Source organism: Aythya ferina (genome assembly GCF_964211825.1).
Source record: "Aythya ferina genome assembly, chromosome: W".
Classification (NCBI taxonomy): domain Eukaryota; kingdom Metazoa; phylum Chordata; class Aves; order Anseriformes; family Anatidae; genus Aythya; species Aythya ferina.
In genome coordinates this window covers 15,338,927-15,362,550 of record NC_140313.1, presented here as the reverse complement: position 1 = coordinate 15,362,550, position 23,624 = coordinate 15,338,927, and the positions used below count along the sequence as shown (strand labels likewise).

Sequence of the window (23,624 nt, the reverse complement as noted above, 5' to 3'; positions counted from 1 at the left end):
GCTTTTCTTCTGTTTCTACAGAAGCTTCTCCTCCTGAGTCAGAAGGCATTTCTTATCTTCAGCTTTTCAAAGGCTTTGTGTTGCTGCTTTGTAGAAAGGAGAAAAAATAATAAAAAAAAAATGCAATGGGAGCAAACTCTAGCTCTTGTCCTGTCTTGTCTTGTCTTGAGATGAACATGGGCAGTAGTTCTCACCATGTTTATTCCCCATCCAAAGATCCTCCCCTCCTATGCAAGACCACCTGAAGTCATGCTTTTATATTTGACACTTATAAAGCACTTGGCAGCACCTAATTCCCTGAGTAATTAAACTGTTGTATAAATTAAGCATAACCACAGAATAAAGGAGTTATTTTCAAAAAATGTTGAACCTGGAAACCCCTTTCCATTTAGAAAGATAGATGGACACAATACAGGGAAACTAGGATGCAAACAGGCTTTTGACTACCTGAAGTGCCTGAAGCTCAGTTTAGATAGAACTCACACTTTAATGGAAAACGGAAAAGTTCCATTTCCCAAACTGGTGAAGACCTTAGGAAAAATACTCATAAGTTACTCAATAAATGAAAAAAACCTTCAGATACTGCATGCATGTGATACACATCTACCACTTGGAGCTCATAGCTTGAAAGGGTGCTTTATTTTGTTTCAGTACAGATTCAGTCCAGTTCACAGAGAACACGGTTAATACATATATTTACTTTGTAGGAGAAATGGGCACGAACACATGAGCACTCGGTCACCAGTCTTTTATAGCCAATTTATGCAACTTTCACCTCAAAAGCATCATGCGTGGCACAGAGTTTTCACTAACACCTCATATAGGAGCACTGTAAAGTCATCTCTAGAAACACAGGAAGATGTATATCTCAAGGACTGTAAAATTAAATGCGTCTATGCCATTTGTGGATTTATCCTTCAAAATCCTGTTTTTGAGATTAACTTGGAAGTTTGTTTTAGAAAAATGAGTCCCTGAATAATACTTATTCTCCCCTGAGGTTCAGGTTCTTCAGGCTATAGATAATAATCTTTACTTCAAACAGCCAGAGATGGACTCACAGCAGCCAAAACTGTCTTAAAATCTGGATCTGTTAGCTGCAGCAGCAGCTAATATGAATAAGGGTACATGAATCTCAGCAGAACAGTTTCCCATGTTCAACCACTGTCGCAGGAAGAATGGCTGAAGTCATGACATACACCAATATGCACAGCGCATTAATCACTGTCCGCCACATCCCACTTACTTCTTTATCCATCTTTCCACTTGAGATGGCTTTATCCCATAAGCGATCTCCTACATCCCGCCACTCTTCTGGGCTAAACATTAGAGGAATTTCCTTCAGAAAACCCTCCTTCTGGGCCCAATGCACCAAGTCCTTCAACTTATTCACATTGCAAGATAGTTCTCTCTTAGAGAGTATACTAGAGAGAAGCTGGATGGCTGCTTCCTCCTCCATGCTTCCCCGGACAACCTGTAGGGTCACGATCCCCACCGCACTACTGTGTGCCACTTGCCTCACAGCGCTACTCGTTCCCCGTCTTCACCGACTCCTCTGTTCTCCCATAGAAGTTTTGAGGTCCGGTTTGATCACCGATGTCCCAGGTCCCTGTTCGGGCGTCATTTGTCACAGGAAGAACGGCTGAAGTCATGACATACACCAATACGGCTAGATCATGCTCTCTTTATTACTCGAATAGCCTGATTCTTATAGCAATCTAGCAGGGGCATACAGCATCTAACACAAGATTATTGGTCGAAAGCACTGTTAAAAATGAAGTCTCAACTCAATTTGAATTTAGTAATATTTATAAAAGGAATATTTATAAAAGGCAAGTAAACAGCGCTGGGTGCGCAGGGAGTCTATGCTCTACCAACATGCACACACGAACATCGAACATTCTAAATATACAGAACATTGTTTTCACATACTAAACCTGAGTATGCCTATACATATGTACAATCAGAAAAGGTAACAAACAATCTGTCTTGGGCAGAGTGACCACGAAATGGTGGAGTTCACTATTCTTGGCGAGGCCAGGAAGGGGACCAGTAAAACCGCTGTATTGGACTTCCGGAGGGCTGACTTTGAGCTGTTCAGGACACTAGTTGGTGGAGTCCCTTGGGAGGCGGTTCTGAAGGGCAGAGGGGTCCAGGAAGGCTGGGCGCTCTTCAAGAGGGAAATCTTAATGGCGCAGGAACGGTCTGTTCCCATGTGCCCAAAGACGAGCTGGCGGGGAAGAAGACCAGCCTGGCTGAACAGAGAATTGTGGCTTGATCTTAGGAGAAAAAAGAGGGTTTATAATCTTTGGAAAAGTGGGCAGGCCACTAGGGAGGACTATAAGGATATAGCGAGGCTGTGCAGGGACAAAATTAGGAAGGCCAAAGCTCATCTGGAGCTCAATCTGGCTACTGCTGTTAAAGATAACAAAAAAATGTTTCTATAAATACATCAACACAAAAAGGAGGCCTAAGGAGAATCTCCATCCTTTACTGGATGCGGGGGGGAACTTAGTGACAAGAGATGAGGAAAAGGCGGAGGTGCTCAATGCCTTCTTTGCCTCAGTCTTTAGCGGCAATACCGGTTATTCTCTGGATACTCAGTACCCTGAGCTGGTGGAAGGGGATGGGGAGCAGAACGTGGCCCTCACTATCCACGAAGAACTGGTTGTTGACCTGCTACGGCACTTGGATGTGCACGAGTTGATGGGGCCGGATGGGATCCACCCAAGGGTACTGAGTGAACTGGCAGAGGAGCTGGCCAAGCCACTATCCATCATCTATCAGCAGTCCTGGCTATCGGGGGAGGTCCCAGTTGACTGGCGGCTAGCAAACGTGACTCCCATCTACAAGAAGGGCCAGAGAGCAGACCTGGGAAACTACAGGCCTGTCAGTTTGACCTCGGTACCAGGGAAGCTCATGGAGCAGATCCTCTTGACAGTCATCACGCAGCACTTGCAGGGCAAGCAGGCGATCAGGCCCAGTCAGCATGGATTTATGAAAGGCAGGTCCTGCTTGACGAACCTGATCTCCTTCTGTGACAAAGTGACGCGCTGGGTGGATGAGGGAAAGGCTGTGGATGTGGTCTACCTTGACTTCAGCAAGGATTTTGACACCGTCTCCCACAGCATTCTCCTCAAGAAACTGGCTGCTCATGGCTTGGACTGGCGCACGCTTCGTTTGGTTAGAAACTGGCTGGATAGCCGGGCCCAAAGAGTCGTGGTGAATGGAGCCAAGTCCAGTTGGAGGCCAGTCACTAGTGGCGTCCCCCAGGGCTCGGTGCTGGGGCTGGTCCTCTTTAATATCTTCATCGATGATCTGGACGAGGGCATCGAGTGCACCCTCAGTAAGTTCGCAGATGACACCAAGCTATGCGCATGTGTCAATCTGCTCGAGGGTAGGAAAGCTCTGCAGGAGGATCTGGATAGGCTGCACCAATGGGCTAAGGTCAACTGCATGAAGTTCACCAAGGCCAAGTGCCGGGTCCTGCACCTGGGACGCAATAACCCCAAGCAGTGCTAAAGGCCGGGAGATGAGTGGTTGGAGAGATGCCAGGCAAAGAAGGATCTGGGAGTGATGGTTGATAGTCAGCTGAATATGAGCCAGCAGTGTGCGCTCAGGTGGCCAAGAAGGCCAACGGCATCCTGGCTTGTATCAGAAACAGTGTGGCCAGCAGGGCTAGGGAGGTGATTGTCCCCCTGTACTCAGCTCTGGTGAGGCCGCACCTCGAGTACTGTGTTCAGTTTTGGGCCCCTCGCTACAAGAAGGACATTGAGGTGCTTGAGCGGGTGCAGAGAAGGGCGACGAAGCTGGTGAGGGGCCTGGAGAACAAGTCCTACGAGGAGCGGCTGAGGGAGCTGGGCTTGTTCAGCCTGGAGAAAAGGAGGCTCAGGGGCGACCTTATCGCTCTCTACAGATACCTTAAAGGAGGCTGTAGTGAGGTGGGGGTTGGCCTGTTCTCCCACGTGCCTGGTGACAGGACGAGGGGGAATGGGCTAAAGTTGCGCCAGGGGAGTTTTAGGTTAGATGTTAGGAAGAACTTCTTTACCGAAAGGGTTGTTAGACACTGGAACAGGCTGCCCAGGGAAGTGGTGGAGTCACCATCCCTGGAAGTCTTTAAAAGACGTTTAGATGTAGAGCTTAGGGATATGGTTTAGTGGGGATTGTTAGCATTAAGTCAGAGGTTGGACTCGATGATCTTCAGGTCTCTTCCAACCTAGAAATTCTGTGATTCTGTGATTCTGTAATCCTTTAAGTTCCGTGACTTAACAGTCTCCATTTTCCATTCCTTTTATTGATTACAAACAAGTCTCCATTTTCCATTCCTTTTGAACAATATGTCTCGCTTTAAGTTGTCAAGCAACTCAGCCTTCGGGCCTTATGTACCCCATTCTTCCCAGTTGGAAGAAAAGCATATCCATCTCCTTTTCAAGGCCAATAGGGCCTGGGTCAAAAGGCACATCCAGGTCAACATGGGGCATAACAGGAAAAGCCTTTGGCATAGCAGTCGGATCAGTAAAGGAGCCCACAACTCCCTCACTGTCTGGCAAACCACACGTTTCTGACTGTGGTCCCACAGGGCTCTTTAAGGCCTCAGAGACTGCTCGCCAGGTGCCAAGCAATCCCACTGCAACCTTGTCATTTTTAGTTACAGAGTCCCACACCTTGACCTCAGTTTGGTCCCATATTTCAGGATCATAAACTGTCTTATGGTTAATAAGGAGAATAATCTGTAAGTTTACCTGGACAGTCTTTGTTCCTAAGGACATATGATTCCCCATAATGCACATCTGCTTACCAGCCAGGGGCAGTTGTGTGCGTGGGTCCGCTTCTCTCAGCTCGAGCTTCTTCCCAGCTCCAGTGTGCCTATTTCCAGCAACTTTCTGTACAAGCTTCTCTGAGCAGTTTGCCGAGTCTGGCTGAACCTATCTTCATGAGGCAATCAAACTGCCTGTTCCCGTCCTGGTCTCCATTCTGCTAGCCTGTTCCTTTTCATCCTTCTTTCTGCTTTTTTACTGATGACAGAACTTCATTACATCGTGTTGCCTTCTTTTTTATCTTGGGGACAGGCTACCCTCTTATACCCTTCTCTCTACAGCAGTCCTTTTCAAAAACAACTTTTAATTGGTCAAACAACTTTGCCCAGCAACAGCAAACACCCAGCAACTTCCACGTCTTAATGGCTGGAGAACAAGCAACCCGAGACTGCATGGAGTCTCCTGAATCACCCTTCTTTGTTCCCTCTAAACTCTTTTATATTCCTGATGGCCTCATCATTAAGAGTCTGATGTTATCTCAACCACGGGGCTTGCTGACCCCCATGGCCACAATCCCACATGTCCCCCTTCTTTATTAATATTGTAGGAATAGAAATGTTGTTTTTGCAGAGTTACATTGTTTAGAAGGAGGGAATGTGGTACTGAGATATGCTTACTGTGAAAGCTTAGCAGGCGACCTTGTAAAATGCAGACAACCAGACTCCTTAGGACAATTAGGTGAAAATCATGGTGTCAAGTGAAGTCAGATAAGTGAAGAGACATTACCACTTCAAGCAGTAAAAATGTCAAAAGAAAATTGAAATTTAACAGGCCGGCAACTGAAGGCCATGCATCGTTTGTGAAGCATCGGATAGATTGTGAACCTGGATTACCCACTCAGTGGGGAAACAGGAGGGTCCTGCCATCAAAAGGTATATAAACTGTGTTTTGGAACTAGTAGATGCGCTCTCTCCTGCTTGTGGGGCGCCCGTCATTGCAATCGCAAATAAATTACTACTTCACTGAGATCCTCGCCTGAGCCTAAGTTATTGGCTACGGAGTGTTTCTCACAATATCAACCATCTTCTCGACACAAATTACCACTCTGTATGTAACAGCACTCAGACAAACACAGACAAACAACTGCAAGAAAACAACCCCAGCTGCAAGAAAAAAAACACCTTGTGGTTAGCAGTCATGTAGATCTTGTCCTTGAAGTAAGTGCCAGCTGCTTGCAACAATATTTTTAATTCCTCAATCGGGCAATAGAAGAACATCATTATGTCAACTCTTCGTAGTTTTCCTGGTAGCTTGGTTTGCTCAGCTGCAGCAAGTCATGGCCTCCTTGCTGTTTCAAAAATCCCTCAACAAACTGTGAGAAACACTCCGTAGCCAATAACTTAGGCTCAGGCGAGGATCTCAGTGAAGTAGTAATTTATTCGCGATTGCAATGGCGGGCGGCCCACAAGCAGGAGAGAGCGCATCTACTAGTTCCAAAACACAGTTTATATACCTTTTGATGGCAGGACCCTCCCCTGTTTCCCCACTGAGTGGGTAATCCAGATTCACAATCTATCTGATGCTTCACAAACAATGCATGGCCTTCAGTCGCCGGCCTGTTAAATTTCAAATTTCTTTTGACATTTTTACTGCTTGAAGTGGTAATGTTTCTTCACTTATCTGACTTGACTTGACACCGTGATTTTCACCTAATTGTCCTAAGGAGTCTGATTGTCTGCATTTTACAAGGTCGCCTGCTAAACTTTCTTATCACTGTAAGCATATCTCAGTACCACATTCCCTCCTTCTAAACAATGTAACTCTGCAAAAAAAACATTTCTATTCCCACAATTCCCCCCTTTTCTTTTTTTTATAAACTGTTGATTTTTGCAAAAACTCTTTTTATTTTTATTTATTTATTTATTTTAAGTGTAATTTGGTAAATATCTTCCTCTTCTTCACTTTCTTTGCTCTCCATTTCCTCTAATATCATTTTATCTGAGTAGGGTGGTGGATCTATGGTCATTTGTTTCAATAATGCGGTTTCAATTAACCGCTGGACAAGTCCCCTTACACAGGGGATAACGCAACAGCCAATAGCTGTCAAAACTCCTGCTACTACAATCAAGGATGTAAATATGGACATTACCATCCCTTTCCATTTACCAAACCAAGATTTCAACCATCCTGTGATGGAAGTGTCTGCTCCCGAATTTTCTGCCAATTCATTGGCAAGGGTGGTAAGCCCTTGCAATGCTCTTGTTACTGTGCCATCCGGGGCAGTATTGTTACGGATAAAAGTACAATGGTTGCCCAGCATCACGCATACACCACCCTTCTCCACAAGCATCATATCTAATGCTATCCTGTTTTCCCAAGCCATTTTGCTGATGGCATCTAGTTGTTCAGCGATTCCTCTCATCGCATCCTTGGTATAATTGATGAATCTCTGCTGATTATAATAGAAATAATTAATCCAATCCACATTTTTATTGATTGTTACCCACCAGAACAGTAACTCAAACCCTGCAGCAATTTAATTTCTGGCTTTATGTTCATCCCGAACTCCTCTAGGTACCCCAACAGAATCTATGTATACTCTATCATCAAATGATATTCCTAAGCCTCCTTTACTTCTTCTGGGTATTTGTGATGTTTCTCTTTCAAATGCCAGGGTGAAGGGTATAGCTGATTGAACAAGTGCACAAGTGCCTTCCCAATTAGATGGTAGGGTGGACCGTAAGATCTTCCCTCCACTGTACCACCAGAGATCTGCCCTGGGGATCTCTAGTCTTGAGCAGTTTCCCATCAAGTCCTTGGTAGCACAAGGCAAATTCTCCCAGATGCCAGGTAGCGCTCACACCCTGCCGTGACAGGCAAGCTGTATGGTTACCTATAGCTGTAGAGAATGCAGGGGGAACTGTGATATTGTTATCATGCAAGAAACAGCAAAGAGAGACTTACAGGCCTCATTTCCCCAGGCAGTCTTTTCTTGGTACAATGCAATCATACATCGCATCCCTTGGGAGTCTTTGGTCCACCCCCATGGGAAGGGCACTATCTGGGCAATCGGTCATCCCGAGGCACAAGCATAGCAGTAGCTACGATTGAGACTCTGGACAGTATATTTGACCCATTCTATCCAGGCATTCACGTCCCCATACCCTGTTTGAATCTCAAATGTTTGAACTGCCACATTTCAGAGGGCCTCCTGTTTACTCTCCTGTTTTCTCCTTGAGTTTCTCCCTTTCTCTGATGGCAATAGAGGATTGTTTCCATACAGCTATTCTCAATCTGGCTGTTGTGTCTCTCCCAGTTATTTGTTCTTTCTGCTCAATTGTCATTGGGCATTTAAATCTCCACAAGCTAACACCTCACAAGCATCAAACGTGATGGCTTGTGGTACATAACCCTCTGTCACAGTCACCCATATTTTGATGGGGTATCCCGTTTTTGCTATTATCTGGTCATGCCTTTTCCAAGTTACCAATTGGCCGAGGCCTTCTCTGAGGCCTAGAATCACTAAAAACAAAATTAGTAATCAATTTTTCCCTGTCATTATTTTTAAACCTTAGGTTTCCAAATAATTATCGATACAAAAATAAGATGTACACTACTACTATAACAACCCCCCCCTTGGGAGCACTGCAGTTCGCTATAGGTCTGTCCTTTCTCTCAATCACAAGTCACACTCGTTAGTTACCTGTGAAAATAAAAGGTTAGTTTACAATTGTAAGCTCTTATCCTGCTCAGAGTCCACTACGAGATTTTTCTCTTCAATTTCAACTTCCAACAAGTCTTTTGTAGGAACAGCTTCCCAGGTACTAGCGTCGACAGATGCCTTCACTCGAGTATAGTGAGTCCAACCTTTTTCCGCAGTTCTTACGGCTGTTTCAGTGGTCAGTAATTGTCCTTCCCATTCAGGCCGGAGTTGACTCTTTCCAGGTCCGAATCAGGACCCAGTTTCCTGGATGATGGTGGTGAATGGGGAATTCCATAGGTGGGGTTTGAGCCAACAACCCACAGGTCCTGAGAGATGACAAAGAAGAAGACAACCCCAGAATACAGTTCTTAAGGAAACTCTCTTATTTTGAATTGTGGTATCTCATCCCTTCTGCCCAGATAGGGCAATCTGAACAGCATCTCATATGGTGAAATTCCTATATCCTTTCTTGGTGCTGTTTAAACCTGTAGGAGTAAGCATTTTACCCAAGGAAGTTGGGTTTCTAACACTAGTTTAGTTAATTGCTTCTTTAATGTCTGATTCATTCGCTCCACCTTCCCAGAAGAGGAGGGGTGCCAGGGGCTGTGAAAATCCCACTCAATCTCTAAAGCCTGCTTTAACCCTTGCAGTAAAGCTTACACCCATCTAGTCACGTGGTCAATTAGGACAAACAAGTAACTCAGTAAAGTTTACCTGTATACTTTGGAAAGGTCAAACCCCTGGCTCCCGTCCCCCTCTAGATGGGTTACAGAACACCTTTTTATTTACCTTTTGACATATGGTACATCCTCTACATATGTGCTTCCCTAAAGTGTATATTCCTACACAGACATACTTTCTTAGCACAACATCACACATTGCTTGCACCTCCTAATGACTCTTCTGATGTAAAACAGTTAATATTTGCCTCATTATCACTTTATTCAGCATTTCTCTCCCATCAGGGAGTATCGATTTTCCTTCAGACTTCATGGCTCCTGATTCCTTAAAAAAATCTTTCTTTTAAAACTTTTTAGTTCTTTCTTAATTTTCAACAATTCCCTGAATCCTCTCTGCATTTATTCTGTTTTCCTTCAGACATTAGATGCCTTAAATACCTGACTTCTCTTTCTCCATATTGTAATTTATTTATTTATTTATTTATTAATACTCCCAAGCCCTGCTTTCCCAGAAAGTTGAATAGCTTGTTAGTAGCTTTCTTTACAACTGTTTTCTCCTGTCCTGACAATAGAAAACGATCCACATATTTGTTAACATTAATACCTCCTTGGGAGGTTGTAATTGCTCCAAAATCTTTTGTTATTTAAACTGACCCAAATAGATAGGTGGCCCTGTAAACCCCTGAGGTAAAATTGTCCACCTATATTGTTGCTTCCGCCCCCATTTAAGGGTCTTTCCAGTCAGAGGTGAATATACATGTATGTTTGCTCTCAGGGCCAGAGAGCACTCCATTAATAACACTGTTATTCCAGTCTAACAATTTACTATTTGAATGCCCAATTTAATCATCAAATCCCTTCCCAACAAATTAGTCCTTGCCTTGGGTACATACAATAATTACCCGGTGATCATTTTATCCCCTAGTCTCAGCTTGGTATCCCCCCCAAAGTGGCACTGTTATCCCAGCCCCACTTTTTAGGGTTTCATTAGTTAATTTAATCCCTGATACTTTACAGGTCAGTAATGACCTAGCTGTTCCCCAGTGTATTGGGTTTGATGGTAAGGTTCGGGGGCTGTGAGTAGGGGGGTGGGAAACTGCAGTGGCAGCCCCCGTGAGAAAAAAACCCGGAAGCCTCCCCGTGGCAGATAAGGGACAATTTCATCTGGCCCTAAGGGGCCCACTGCTGCCCAGAGCCAAGCCATGAGCAATACAGTCCATGCCTCTGTGAGAGCACATCCACGAAAACAAACAAACAAAGAAACAAACAAAAACCTGCTTCTCAACAGCAGTTGAGAGAGCGAGAAACCCCCCCGCAGACACCAAAGTCAGTGCAGAAGGAGGGGGAGGAGGCGCTCCAGGCGCTGGAGCCGAAACCCCCCTGCGGCCGCTGGAGAGGCCCCTGGTGGAGCAGGCTGTTCCCCCCTCCCCGATGCTTGGGAAACTGAACAAACACCACAGCAAATATGCAAATATACCATAACTTCTAGACTGTTACTTAGATAATGCCTACATCCTCTTTCCCTGCTCATTCAACTTCAAACAGCTCTGTTAAATATTACATGCCACACCTTTAACACCTTCAGCAACCCTTTTAACACTTCCTTTATCTTTTTCCAGCCTGTACTTTTCTAATACCAGCACCAAAGGCTCAGTCAGGGTCCAACTTAATTCCATACCTTTTCCCTCCAAGATACTGAAACAACATATCAATATAGCATATTTCATCTCATATTCCTTCTTTCCTCCTTCTTCCACTCCAGATATTCCCATTCGAAGTGGCCAGCCTGGCCACACTTAAAACATCTTATCAAAGCCTGTCTCTGCTAGGACTCGGGCCACAACACAGGCAGCCTTCTTTGCCTGCCATTCCTTCATCTCTCTTCCTCTCCTTTCCATCCTGGCCCTGACTCCCCCTGAAGATTTTCTTCATCTTTCTCCAACCCTCTGCCTCACTACCCGCTGCACTGTCAATACCATTAGTTTCGATCTTTTTTTTTTTTTTTTTTTTTTTTTTTCCCTTCTTATCTCCCCTCCAGACACACCCCTCCAGGGCCTCCCGCAGGAGGGTCCCCCAGTGACTGTTCACTACATTCCCCCCACCTTCTGAAGCATTTTCTGCGTATTTTGCCAGGCTTTAATCACACAATGAACTTTCAAGAGCCCTTGGGATACTGGGTCCTCAGGTCTCATCCCCAAGTACTTTCTCATTCTGACACTAAGTCTCTCATATGATTTCTGTGTTGCACACTATTATTATTCCAGCCAGGATTGGCAAGTGGGTATTTCTGCCCTGCCGGTATTACCCCTGGTCCTGGAGGATGAGCTCTTTCCCATTCTTGTATAGCAGCTCTCCTCCTGATCATTCCCATTTCTTTCCCTGTAAACAACATACTTATAGACATAATTCCCTCCCCCAAGAGTATAAATCAGGTCGTAGGAACTGGTCTAATTGTTCAGCTAGGCTGTTGGGGTCCTTGAATAAAGACTTCCTCTCCTTCTTAAAAAGTCCTAACCTCTCTGCTGGTAAGGAGGAGGGGGTAGTTCACCTAAGAGGATACACAGTTAGTGTTAGTACTGTTAGTATCAGGGAAGGCAAAATTCTCAACATATCTTCTACCTTGTTCTAATTCTTGCCAGAGCCTAGAGTACAATCCTTCTTTAGGGACAGTGTTAATTACAGTCCCTGTCTCCCTTCCCGGAGTGACTGCTGCTGCCACCAGTTCAATATTAAGATTATAGGGAGCATAACTTGGCTCCTTCTCTGAAAAAGGAATCTTATTGTTTACACATAAATTTAAAGCCTGAATTTTCATCAGACCCGTATTTTGGCCAAAATACTGCTGTTTCCTTAATTGATTCTTTTGTCCAGACTGATACACAATGTTTAACCTGTGTTTGGTTTTTTTTTTTTTTTTTTAATTACTTTTCTTTTACAATCCCTCTAATTTTGGGATTATGTTTCCAATTTCTTATCATTTTTCAGGAAGAACTATTAGTAGGCACTCCCCCAGGGATATCTCCCTGTCCCCTGGAACTCATATTTTCCCATTTTTCCTAACCCTCGCCAGTATGTGCTACAGAAATTTCCCTTCTGCAGTGTACCACACACCAACGTACTGAAAGATGGGGGTGTACCGCCAAGCACTTCCCCGTGCCAGCGTTACCGCACACCTGAGTTTACCAGATTCCCTGGTGTACTTCCAAGCACTTCCCCGTGCAAGGATTACCGTACACCAGATTCCCCTGGTGTAGTGCCAGCACTTCCCCGTGCAAGGGCTTACCATACACCAGATCACCCGACCCCCAAGGCAATACTTAATATTTCTTACCTTGGTCTGTGCACAGAGTTACCGGATCGATTCTTAAAAACCTGGAGTGCCTACCTTCTTCCTTTCCCCACTACTTCACGGATCCTGCCTCTTTAACCAGTCTCAGGCCCTCTGTCAGCTTTCCGCAGAACCGCCACTGTCGATGCACAGGACCGCTGAAATCAGCGGGGCATGCCTTCCTGCTGCTGCGGCGGTGGGGCTCCCCAGTAGGTGACTGGATCCCGGACGAGCCCCCAAATTGTGAGAAACACTCCGTAGCCAATAACTTAGGCTCAGGCGAGGATCTCAGTGAAGTAGTAATTTATTCGCGATTGCAATGGCGGGCGGCCCACAAGCAGGAGAGAGCGCATCTACTAGTTCCAAAACACAGTTTATATACTTTTTGAGGACAGGACCCTCCCCTGTTTCCCCACTGAGTGGGTAATCCAGGTTCACAATCTATCTGATGCTTCACAAACGATGTATGGCCTTGCATTTTACAAGGTCGCCTGCTAAGCTTTCACATCACTGTAAGCATATCTCAGTACCACATTCCCTCCTTCCAAACAATGTAACTCTGCAAAAACAACATTTCTATTCCCACAATTGGGTGGGAATAGAAATTGTAAAATGCAGACAATCAGACTCCTTAGGACAATTAGGTGAAAATCGTGGTGTTAAGTCAAGTCAGATAAGTGAAGAGACATTACCACTTCAAGCAGTAAAAATGTCAAAAGAAAATTGAAATTTAACAGGCCAGCAACTGAAGGCCATGCATCGTTTGTGAAGCATCAGATAGATTGTGAATCTGGATTACCCACTCAGTGGGGAAACAGGGGAGGGTCCTGTCCTCAAAAAGTATATAAACTGTGTTTTGGAACTAGTAGATGCGCTCTCTCCTGCTTGTGGGCCGCCCGCCATTGCAATCGCGAATAAATTACTACTTCATTGAGATCCTCGCCTGAGCCTAAGTTATTGGCTACGGAGTGTTTCTTACACAATGAAGGTAAGGATGTTTGCTAAATCAATCCCTGTTAACATACCAAACTTACCTTCATCTTCATTGTTAGACTTAAGGTCTAGTAGTGTCTGTGAGACTTTTTTTTAATTGTTTTTGTTTATTTGTTTTTAAAAGCACATTGGACTTGAAGACTCCAAAAGCTCTTCCATTTTACACACACACACACAGAGGTTTATATCAGGTGGTCTAGCAAAAGGTACCATCGCTCTTCACAAACCACTTGTTATTTACATCAAACCCGTCATAGGGTTCTTTAATACACCTAATACAAACTCCATCACACAGGTTCTATCTTGAAGGAAAAGAAAACTGATAAATATCATAGGGAGTTATCTTCTATCTGGAGGGTGGAAACCTCTCTCTAGAGGTGGCTAAAGAAGGGTGACATTTTAAAATACGTTGGCTCTAAGGGAGACAAAAACCCTGTATCTTCTACAACCTAACATGAAACCCAGCGGGAACATAAATACAGAATGAAGATGAGAGGACACAAGGGACTATGAAAAGATACTATCAGTCTGAAGCACATTTCAAGTATAGCTTTTCAAAGCGGTTTTAAAAATTTTGTGCACTCAACTTCTGAATACTTAACTATTTCTGACCTTTCCAACTGATTTTTTCTCCTCTCAAAGAGCTACAGAAAATAAAACATCACGAGAGACAACAAAAGCAGTGAGTTACCATATACTATCAAGTACAAAAAGTATTCTGTAAGCTGTCAAATAGAAGAGCAACACAGCAACTTTAATTTTCCTCCATTTAAAACAAACATGTTTTGAAGAAAATTAAAATAAATGTCCAAGCTCCTCAAAGTTTTAAAGACAGCATCTTACAACTGAGAAAGCAATTTCTTTTTATTTGTAAACCAGAGTTTGAAATACCTTAAAATATACTTTTAATTTCATTTTTCTAAGGAAACAGCATTTAAGAACTGAAAGAACAGCATGACATTAAATGTTAAGGACCATATTTTAAAAAAACTTCATTAAAAAAGTTTACTTAGGTTTGATGATGATTTAAGTTGTATTTTAAAGTCAACTACTTAAGCATATAAACAATACAAACTGAGGTGCAAAATCAAAAGTCCAGTCACAGATGAGACTAGAGTTGTGCTCAAGATAGAAGACGTCTACCCATGGTAGGCACAGCTGCATGCTCATACACTAATTCAGTCTGTCTTGGTCACAAACCCTGCAGATCCGAGAAACTCTGCTGATTAGGTCAGTTTGATCTACTTAATATAAACTCGCCCTTTCTAATAAGAAGGATATTAACCAAAGCCTTCAGTTAAGCAATAAAACCTTTCTAATTAGCAACAAAAAATAAAAATGACATGCTTGCTCTGTTTTAGGCACTTTCAAGATCATAGTTTATTTACTGTAGGTAAAAAGTTAGTATACAGATTAAAGGGATCTTTTAAATTTCAACTCTACAGTTATACACCATCTAGTATTCTTACTCTGAATATTAACCAATAAAGTTTCTAAACACCTGTAAGCCCCACTGTAAATCTGTGTTATAAAGAAAAAAAAATATATAAATCAACACTTAATTTGTTCAGTGCATAATATTTACATTGTAAAGCCAATGGGAGATGTAACAAGCAATGGTAAAGAGGCAACACATTTTAAAAAGCCAAAGTTTATATATATATATATATATATATATATATATATTATTTTACAAGTGTGTTAATCAGCATAATTGTATATAAAAATTAAAATATAGTATAGTGTCCCATTACAGAAATCTTAATAATCTGAACTGCAGTCATTACTTGCTAACCATATACATGCAACACCTGCTAGGACTGACTGTTTTTAAGATGTAAAATAGATTATGACTTTTAAGAGACAAACATTAACTTGTGTACAAACAAAATTAAAAACCGCACTCAAGAACTGCACTGGTCACAAACCTTTTCCGTACAGGAGGGCAAGAAAAAAATGACAGAAAGCAGTCTCTTTCCATACACTAATTATCAAAGGCAATGCATAGACAGAGAATACCTGGATGGCAAACTCTGTAAATGCTGGAAACAAACAGCTTTTACATACATACTCTTTATAAGAGGCCTTTCTTTCCACCAAATGGCAATGACTGATAACAAGTAAGGGGCACCAGGTGTACAACTACATAGCTCTTGCAAAATACTAAGATGGGGCAGTTCTTAATGTACAACTTGAACTGTATTTACAATATAACGGAATGTATCCCATCCCAAAACTGGTTTATGAAACAATTGGACCTTTCAACACTAGCCTTGGTGACTCAGCTATCATTCTAATGAAAATATAAGTACACAAGAGACTTAAATGAAAAGTAAAATTTATGGGGTTTTACAGGAACTATTGACAAAGCTGTTAAATGGAATTTCTGCTTTTAAAGTAATTTTGTCAGATATAATTGAAACAACATTTGTGTATAAAATGCCCTGACAGACACTTCGACATGGAGCTTTGGTGATTTTTTAAAAAGACCCTTTTTGATCTGTTATGAATTGTACTGCAGAAGTATTGAGGCATGCACACATCTGTGTCAGCTGAGACTAGTGATCCAATTGCATGCACGTTTCCTCGAGGTGCTTTCCATGTTAAACCACTTCAATAACAATAAGATGAAAAACAGAGTAACAAATATTTCAGATAACTCAAATTTAAAAGGAAATGGAAAGCCAATATGGCAGTAAAACCTTTTTCTGTTGTTTTAAATAGGAAGGTCTCTTGTACCAACAGAATCCTGTATACAGATGCACAGAGAAAGAAGGAATACACCACTTATAATTCCATTAAACAAAAGCCAATTCATGTGAGAAGGTACAAATTACAGAAAACATGAATAGCCAATAGAAGAGAAACAATTGGTTTACATGAAAGAAAAGAGAACACTGCAGTCTGATTGCAGTTATTTTGTGAAAGCTGCTACAACAGCCCACAGAACCTCATTCGTGTTGGCTTTCATACATTCAACCTCAGGGTCTAAATCCAGAAGCTGCCGCATTCTCTTTGTCGCTAAATCATACTGCTCATCCAAAAGGGGGGCAAAAGCGTTCTCCAGAACATCTGAAGCATGGGCTAAATAAACGAGTGCCAACAAGCGCTTGTCCATGCGGTGGGGGTCATTCACCCATTTGTCAAGAACTGCTTCTTGAACCTTCTTGATGAGGCGCTGTTTGATATTGTTGTTGGTGAGAGGGTGCGTAGTCATGTCAAAAAGAAGGAAGTTCTGTTTCTCTGTTGTCAGTACACCTTTTTCCACTAGATTTTTAGCTAACCGTTCACGGACATTTCGTAACTGGTAGTGCAACTTTAATGGGTTCCATGTTTCACCTAAAAAAAAAAAGCAAACAAAAAAGCCAACAGTCAGGCAAAATCTAAGCTGTACTACTACAGCAATTTTTTCCTCTCCCGTGGCGCAGAATGAGCTGTCAAATTCATATAGCTGACTATTACAGTAAGTTAGCGCGCTCATGTCACCATTTCTCTGATCTCTGACCCATCTAGATACATGCGTAGAGACTGAGACCACGTGAGCATCTCTGAGGAGTTTCACTGTGCATTTAAAGTTGGGATGAAACACTAGCTAAGCCATGTCTTGAGCAAAGATATGACAAACAAGCACTTCTGTACTGAAGAAAAATTAGCCATGAAGACATTTTTTTTTTTTTAAACAGTAACCATAAAAATGAAAATTAAAAAAGTTTTAAAAAGCATCTCCTCCAGCCTTGTCTGCTCAGTCTTTGTCAATTCAGGGACTGGAAAAATCACAGAATCATTTAGGTTGGAAGAGACCTCCAAGATCACCTAGTCCAACCTCTGACCTAACACTAACCAGTCCTCCACCAAACCATATCAAAGTCTAAACGTCTTTTAAAGACCTCCAGGGATGGTGCCTCAACCACTTCCCTGGGCAGCCTATTCCAATGCCTAACAACCTTTTCAGTAAAGAAGTTCTTCCTAAGATCCGACCTAAACCTCCCCTGGAACAACTTTAGCCCATTCCCCCTCATCCTTTCGCCAGGCACGTGGGAGAATAGACCAATCTCCACCTTGCTACAGCCTCCTTTAAGGTACCTGTAGAGTGCGATAAGGTTGCCCCTGAGCCTCCTCTTCTCCAGGCTGAACAATCCCAGCTCCCTCAGCCGCTCCTTGTAAGACTTATAAGCATCATTGCTATTCTTTCTGTCACAAAGGCAAGCTAATGCACACCTATCCCATATGCTCTCCTCATTTCTCTTATTGTGGTGGTTTTACCGTGCTGGGCAGCTAAACCCCACAACCGCTCTCTCACTCCCCCTCTTTTAGATGAGGAGAGGGAGAAGTAAAGCAAAGAACAACTCACGGGTTGAGATAAGGATAATTTAATTAAAGGGAAATAATAATAATAATTAAAGATTATTATGAACAATTTAACTAAAGGGAAATAAAAAGGGAAAGGGGAAAAGGGAGGGGGAAAGGGAAAAATAAAAAGAAGGGAGGAAAACAAACAAATAAAATAAATGAAGGCTATGTGGAAGTGCAGAAGAAAGAAATTACTCTCTACTTCCCACAAATGAGCGATGATTGACCACGTCCTTGAAGCCGGGCCTCAACGCACGCAGCCGGTGTTCGGGAGGAGGACCGACGTTTTCCCAACAAGAGCCCACCCCTCCCCTCTTCTTCCTGTTTCCACCTTTTATTGCTGAGTGTGACATCACATGGTATGAAATATCCCTTTGATTGGTTTAGGTCAGCTGCCCTAGTGATGTTTCTCTCCTCACTTTTTGCCCACCCCCTAGGAGGGTTAGAGAGAGGCCCGGTCCCGTGCCAGCACTGCTCAGCAGTAGACACAACACTGGTGTGATACCACTGCTGTTCCAGCTACAAGTGCAGAGTACAGCACTGTATGGGCTGCTGCCGGGAAAGATAACATTCCAGCCAGACCCAGTACACTTATTTCTTCAGTTTTATGCTCTTCTTTCCACTTCTGCTCCCTCCAAGGTGAAACAGACATGCACCATGTGAGTGTGGGTGGATGGATGTACAGAAGAGCACTCGTGTTGAGAAGGGCTTTGATGTTTCTATGAAAACTATTTCTAATGCTTTGTTATGGCAGGACAAATGGGCACTTCAGAGCACATGTATGCACTTAAAGGAATTTTAAAAGCACAAAATAATACACCAGCAGCTACTGATAAAGCTGAAGTTGTTAAGCACTGAGAAATCCTTCTTTGATTAGAAGTTTACTTCAGCTAAAGTTTTTAGGTCCAGCTTAACTCAGTATTTACTTTAAGTATTAAAATCTCCTCCTGATATTAAACAGCCTATGCGCTTTAAGAAGCAAGGGAAGAAACAGCATTAAGTATTTCTTATGTAGAAGTGTTTTTTCCATAAACAATATGACAACTTCTATAGCAACTTGTATCTTAGAAAGCTTTTTTTTTTTTTTTTTTTTTTTTTTTTTTTAAATCTTTGGTTATCTTTTAATAATACTACTTAAAACAAAAACAAAACAAAACAAACAAAAAAAAACCCACAGATTAATTTAAGGTTTCACTCATTGCAATGGAAGGTGGCATACTGCATCTAAGTAACAGCCAGGTTAAGTACACAAATGAGGTAACACCAACTGCATAGTGAGAGGTAAAGAATCTACCTAGGCCTGAACTATGTAAGTCCCTATAGGTCCTACACCTCATTGAGGTGTGATTTCCCAGCTTGACCACAAATGAAACTATCATATGCCAGCCACCACCTCCCCCAGAAAAGGCAGTCTCCTTATAGCGTTTCACATAGTAGAGGTTATTTCCTAGATGCTTCTAAATTTGTCAGGTGAATGCATCTATATGATAATAAAAATCAGTACTGTGGTGACACCTTGTGACCAATCTCCACCATTACACAGATGTAACATTTATTTCATCTGCAGGAAGACCTGACATTTTGATCCAAACTTCTATATTCCCTATGCTTGTTTCCCTTAGAGGTGATCTTATAAACAAGAACAGCCTGGAAAATATAGCCTCAAATGTCCATACAAATATTTCTGTGATGGCTTTGAACTTGTGTGTACTGGACCTTTAAGCAGTATTCTTTGCGTCTCTGATAATTATGGCTGGAATAGCTATTTTCCAGGATCCACCCCTAAAGTAAAACTCTAAAAGAATTTACAGAAAGAAAAAAAAAATCTTCACAGGGCAGTTCTCTTAACCATGGGAAATGCAAAGAACCCTAATGCCATCAAAGAACTAGTAATTAAATACCCATGGGCAATTAAAAAGGATTGATCCCCACTAAACCATATCCCTAAGCTCTACATCTAAACGTCTTTTAAAGACTTCCAGGGATGGTGACTCCACCACTTCCCTGGGCAGCCTGTTCCAGTGTCTAACAACCCTTTCGGTAAAGAAGTTCTTCCTAACATCTAACCTAAAACTCCCCTGGCGCAACTTTAGCCCATTCCCCCTCGTCCTGTCACCAGGCACGTGGGAAAACAGGCCAACCCCCACCTCACTACAGCCTCCTTTAAGGTATCTGTAGAGAGCGATAAGGTCGCCCCTGAGCCTCCTCTTCTCCAGGCTGAACAAGCCCAGCTCCCTCAGCCGCTCCTCGTAGGACTTGTTCTCCAGGCCCCTCACCAGCTTTGTCACCCTTCTCTGGACCCGCTCAAGCACCTCGATGTCCTTCTTGTAGCGAGGGGCTCAATCACTCAATAGTGATTCTCTCCGCACTACTGCTCATGCACCTGAAGTACAGCTCTGATCTACTCCAGGGAAGCTGCATTTTGTGTTTTGTAAAAACAGACAAACCTTGGTGATACATTTTGGCTACAGAAAAAATAATGCTTTTGGCCACTGATCTCTTCAGTTTAATTTATGTAGTTTAATTTATTTCAGTTTACTTTCCTTTACAGAAAAAGCTGCGCACAAAGTGCTCATCTTGAAGCCTTTGTTTTGAACAACTAGAAATACATATATATTCAACATATATTCTAATGTTATTACATTTCTCTAGTTCATGGAAAAACAGAACTCTCTATTGTTTCTTTATGATTGATGGCTGAATTTTCACCCTCAATTTTTACATAGGAACAGTGAGCTCTTTATCTTCTTTCCTCATCAAAAAGCTCTGAATACTGAATCCATGTGATTATACTCTAAACTTTACTACCCCTCATTTCCAGTTACAGAGGAAGGCAGTTATACGCCTCAAGGGCACAGTCCTGATTCACTTCAGATTCAGCAGAAGACATCTCTTCCATAGAGTTGATATGTTCTGACACTTCAATCTAGATCCTTTCAGTACCAACTTAAGTCAAAAGAAACAGTTACTTATGTTTGATTAAAGACTACAATCAGCAAGAGACTGCTCTAAAGGACAGACTAATTACATTTTTGCATAATTTCTTCTCCAAAGTCTTGCAGTGTAATCTCTAGCGATGCCATATTGAGTGGTATCACTAGAGATTACAAAAAAAGCAAATATGTTATGTCCAAGGCTTACCACTAAGCAGTTCAATCCAATTTTGTACTGTTTCAGGAGGTTGGGTCTCCTTTATGTGTTTCAGAGCTTCATCAAGCAGAACATCCCCTGTAGAAGTATCTGACTTGCAAATCACCTATGACAGAACGAAACACAGCATTTTCACTTAGTTCATATGCCATAAACATCCAACAATAAAAAACAGGAAAATTAACTAAACTTATAGCATTCATAAATGCTTAACTCTTTGTTTATATATACATATTTTTAAGGAAGATAATCCACTGACCTGACTAGGTCCTTCATTTCTTCCTCAAAACAAAGTACACTACAGCGTTAAACTGATCTCTGATGGCACTCTATTTTACTGCTTCAAATCAATTTATTTAAAATACTGCAGTTAAACAATTAGGCCACATGAAACTGAGAAATCAGTTAGGAACTGGAAAAAAACAGGAAAACTGGTCAATACACCATCTGTAAGTTTTTCAGCTCTGAAAAACATGCTGACCAGCAATATTACGTTCCATTCACTAACAGTTCATATATATTAAGCAAAATCTGTACGTACAATAAATGACATTATATATTACAGGGGTTTATGTTTCCATTTAATAAATTCTAAAATTATTTATTTGACTTATTTCCCCAAGAGAGCACAGGAGAAAGAAAATCATTCACAGGAATGTAATAAAACTTAAGAACTTGAGTAACTGCTTGTTTACCAGTACAAGCAGTTATATAAACCATGTACAAATACCTTTTTTTTTTTTTTTTTTTTTTTCCTCTTGGTTAGAAAGAGGACACAGAATCACAGAATCGTCTAGGTTGGAAGAGACCTCCAAGATCACCTAGTCCAACCTCTGACCTAATACTAACCAGTCCTCCACTAAACGATATCCAACCTAAACCTCCCCTGGAGCAATTTTAGCCCGTCCCCCCTCATCCTTTCACCAGGCAAATGGGAGAATAGATCAATCCCCACCTCGCTACAGCCTCCTTTCAGGTACCTGTAGAGAGCAATAAGGTCACCCCTGAGCCTCCTTTTCTCCAGGCTGAACAAGCCCAGCTCCCTTAGCCGCTCCTCATAAGACTTGTTCTCCAGACCCCTCACCAGCTTCATCGCCCTTCTCTGGACTCGCTTGAGCACCTCGATGTCCTCTTTGTAGCAAGGGGCCCAAAACTGAACACAGTACTCGAGGTGCGGCCTCACCAGAGCCAAGTACAGAGGGACAATCACTTCCCTAGACCTGCTGGCCACACTGCTTCTTATCCAAGCCAGGAGGCTGCTGGCCTTCTTGGCCACCTGAGCACACTGCTGGCTCATATTCAGCCGACTATCAACCAATACTCCCAGGTCCTTCTCCACTAGGCAGCTTTCCAGCCACTCATCTCCCAGCCTGTAGCACTGCTTGGGGTTATTGCACCCCAGGTGCAGGACCCGGCACTTGGCCTTGGTGAACTTCATACAGTTGGCCTCAGCCCATCGGTCCAGCCTATCCAGATCCTCCTGCAGAGCCTTCCTACCCTCAAGTACATCGACACACACACCTAACTTGGTGTCATCTGCGAACTTACTGAGGGTGCACTTGATCCCCTCATCCAGATCATCGATAAAGATATTAAAGAGGACTGGCCCCAGTACTGAGCCTTGGGGGACGCCACTAGTGACCGGCCTCCAAATGGATTTGACTCCATTCACCACGACTCTTTGGCCCGGCTACCCAGCCAGTTTCTATCCCAACGAAGCATACACCAGTCAAAGCCATGAGCAGCCAGTTTCTTGAGGAGAATGCTGTGGGAAACGGTGTCAAAAGCCTTGCTGAAGTCAAGGTAGACCACATCCACAGCCTTTTCCTCATCCACTAATTATTCGGCGGTCTATAACAGACCCCCACCAGGATGCTTGGCTTGTTGACAACAGCACCAAGCTAAAAACTTATGGATTTAATTAGCCCAAGTCAATATAGTTTAATTGTAAAAAGGACACAGCCCCAAAAAGAAAACACTGTTTCTTTAGGAAAAGTATAATTACTACAGCACCAAAGCTGCTTATGAAAATAATGATTAAAACTGGCAATTCAAGTTGTTTGATAAGTTATCTTTTTACCTGATGCCTATAAAGTGCTAACAGGAAACAAAGAAAAAAACTTAACCACATCAAAACAACTCCAGAAATAGAGAAGCAGTAGGTAGAAAGTCTTATTTTTTAGTAAAGCTTCCCAGTAATCAGAAAGATGCTTGTTACCAGTCAGTAAAAGCTTTAAGTTTTCCATTGAAATACATCCCAAGTTTAATTCTGTAGTTCTAATAATTCTTGCTACAAATAGAAGAACGTATTCTCATAGGGTCTGTAGATAACACTGAACAGAAATGAGTTGCAGTGATAGGACAGCTTTGTAATGGCAAGGTGAACCTTAACTGGCGATGCGTCCAAGTATGAGATGAAATCAGAAAAAAATGCAAAGTATTACAGTCAGAGTGAAAAACAAGGAACAAATATGAAAGATATAATAAATGACTGCATAATCAGAATGGCAGAAAAAACATTAATAGTAATTCTAGCAGTAAAATAAAAACCAAATGAATTAACAAAAGGCAAGTCTTTTGACAAAGGGAAAATTTCATTCTAAGCTATATTAACAGGAAAGTTGTAGGAAAGATCTTAGTGAATACCTAGCAGGTTATAGCTAGAA

General features: G+C 42.3%; 1 protein-coding gene across 2 annotated transcripts in view; it reads right to left on the bottom strand.

The window, feature by feature from the left end:
- Nucleotides 1-14,813: 14,813 nt before the first annotated feature.
- The window catches only part of LOC311426326 (Golgi phosphoprotein 3-like), a 56,053-nt gene continuing 47,242 nt past the window's right edge, over nt 14,814-23,624 (bottom strand). For both annotated transcript variants that reach the window (XM_084502761.1, XM_084502760.1), the window contains 2 exons: nt 20,950-21,064; nt 14,814-16,797 (listed from right to left, as the gene is read on the bottom strand). In XM_084502761.1, coding sequence (XP_084358887.1) covers nt 16,373-16,797; nt 20,950-21,064 — 540 coding nt within the window. In that variant the 3' untranslated portion in view covers nt 14,814-16,372. The remainder of the gene's footprint in view (nt 16,798-20,949; nt 21,065-23,624) is intronic.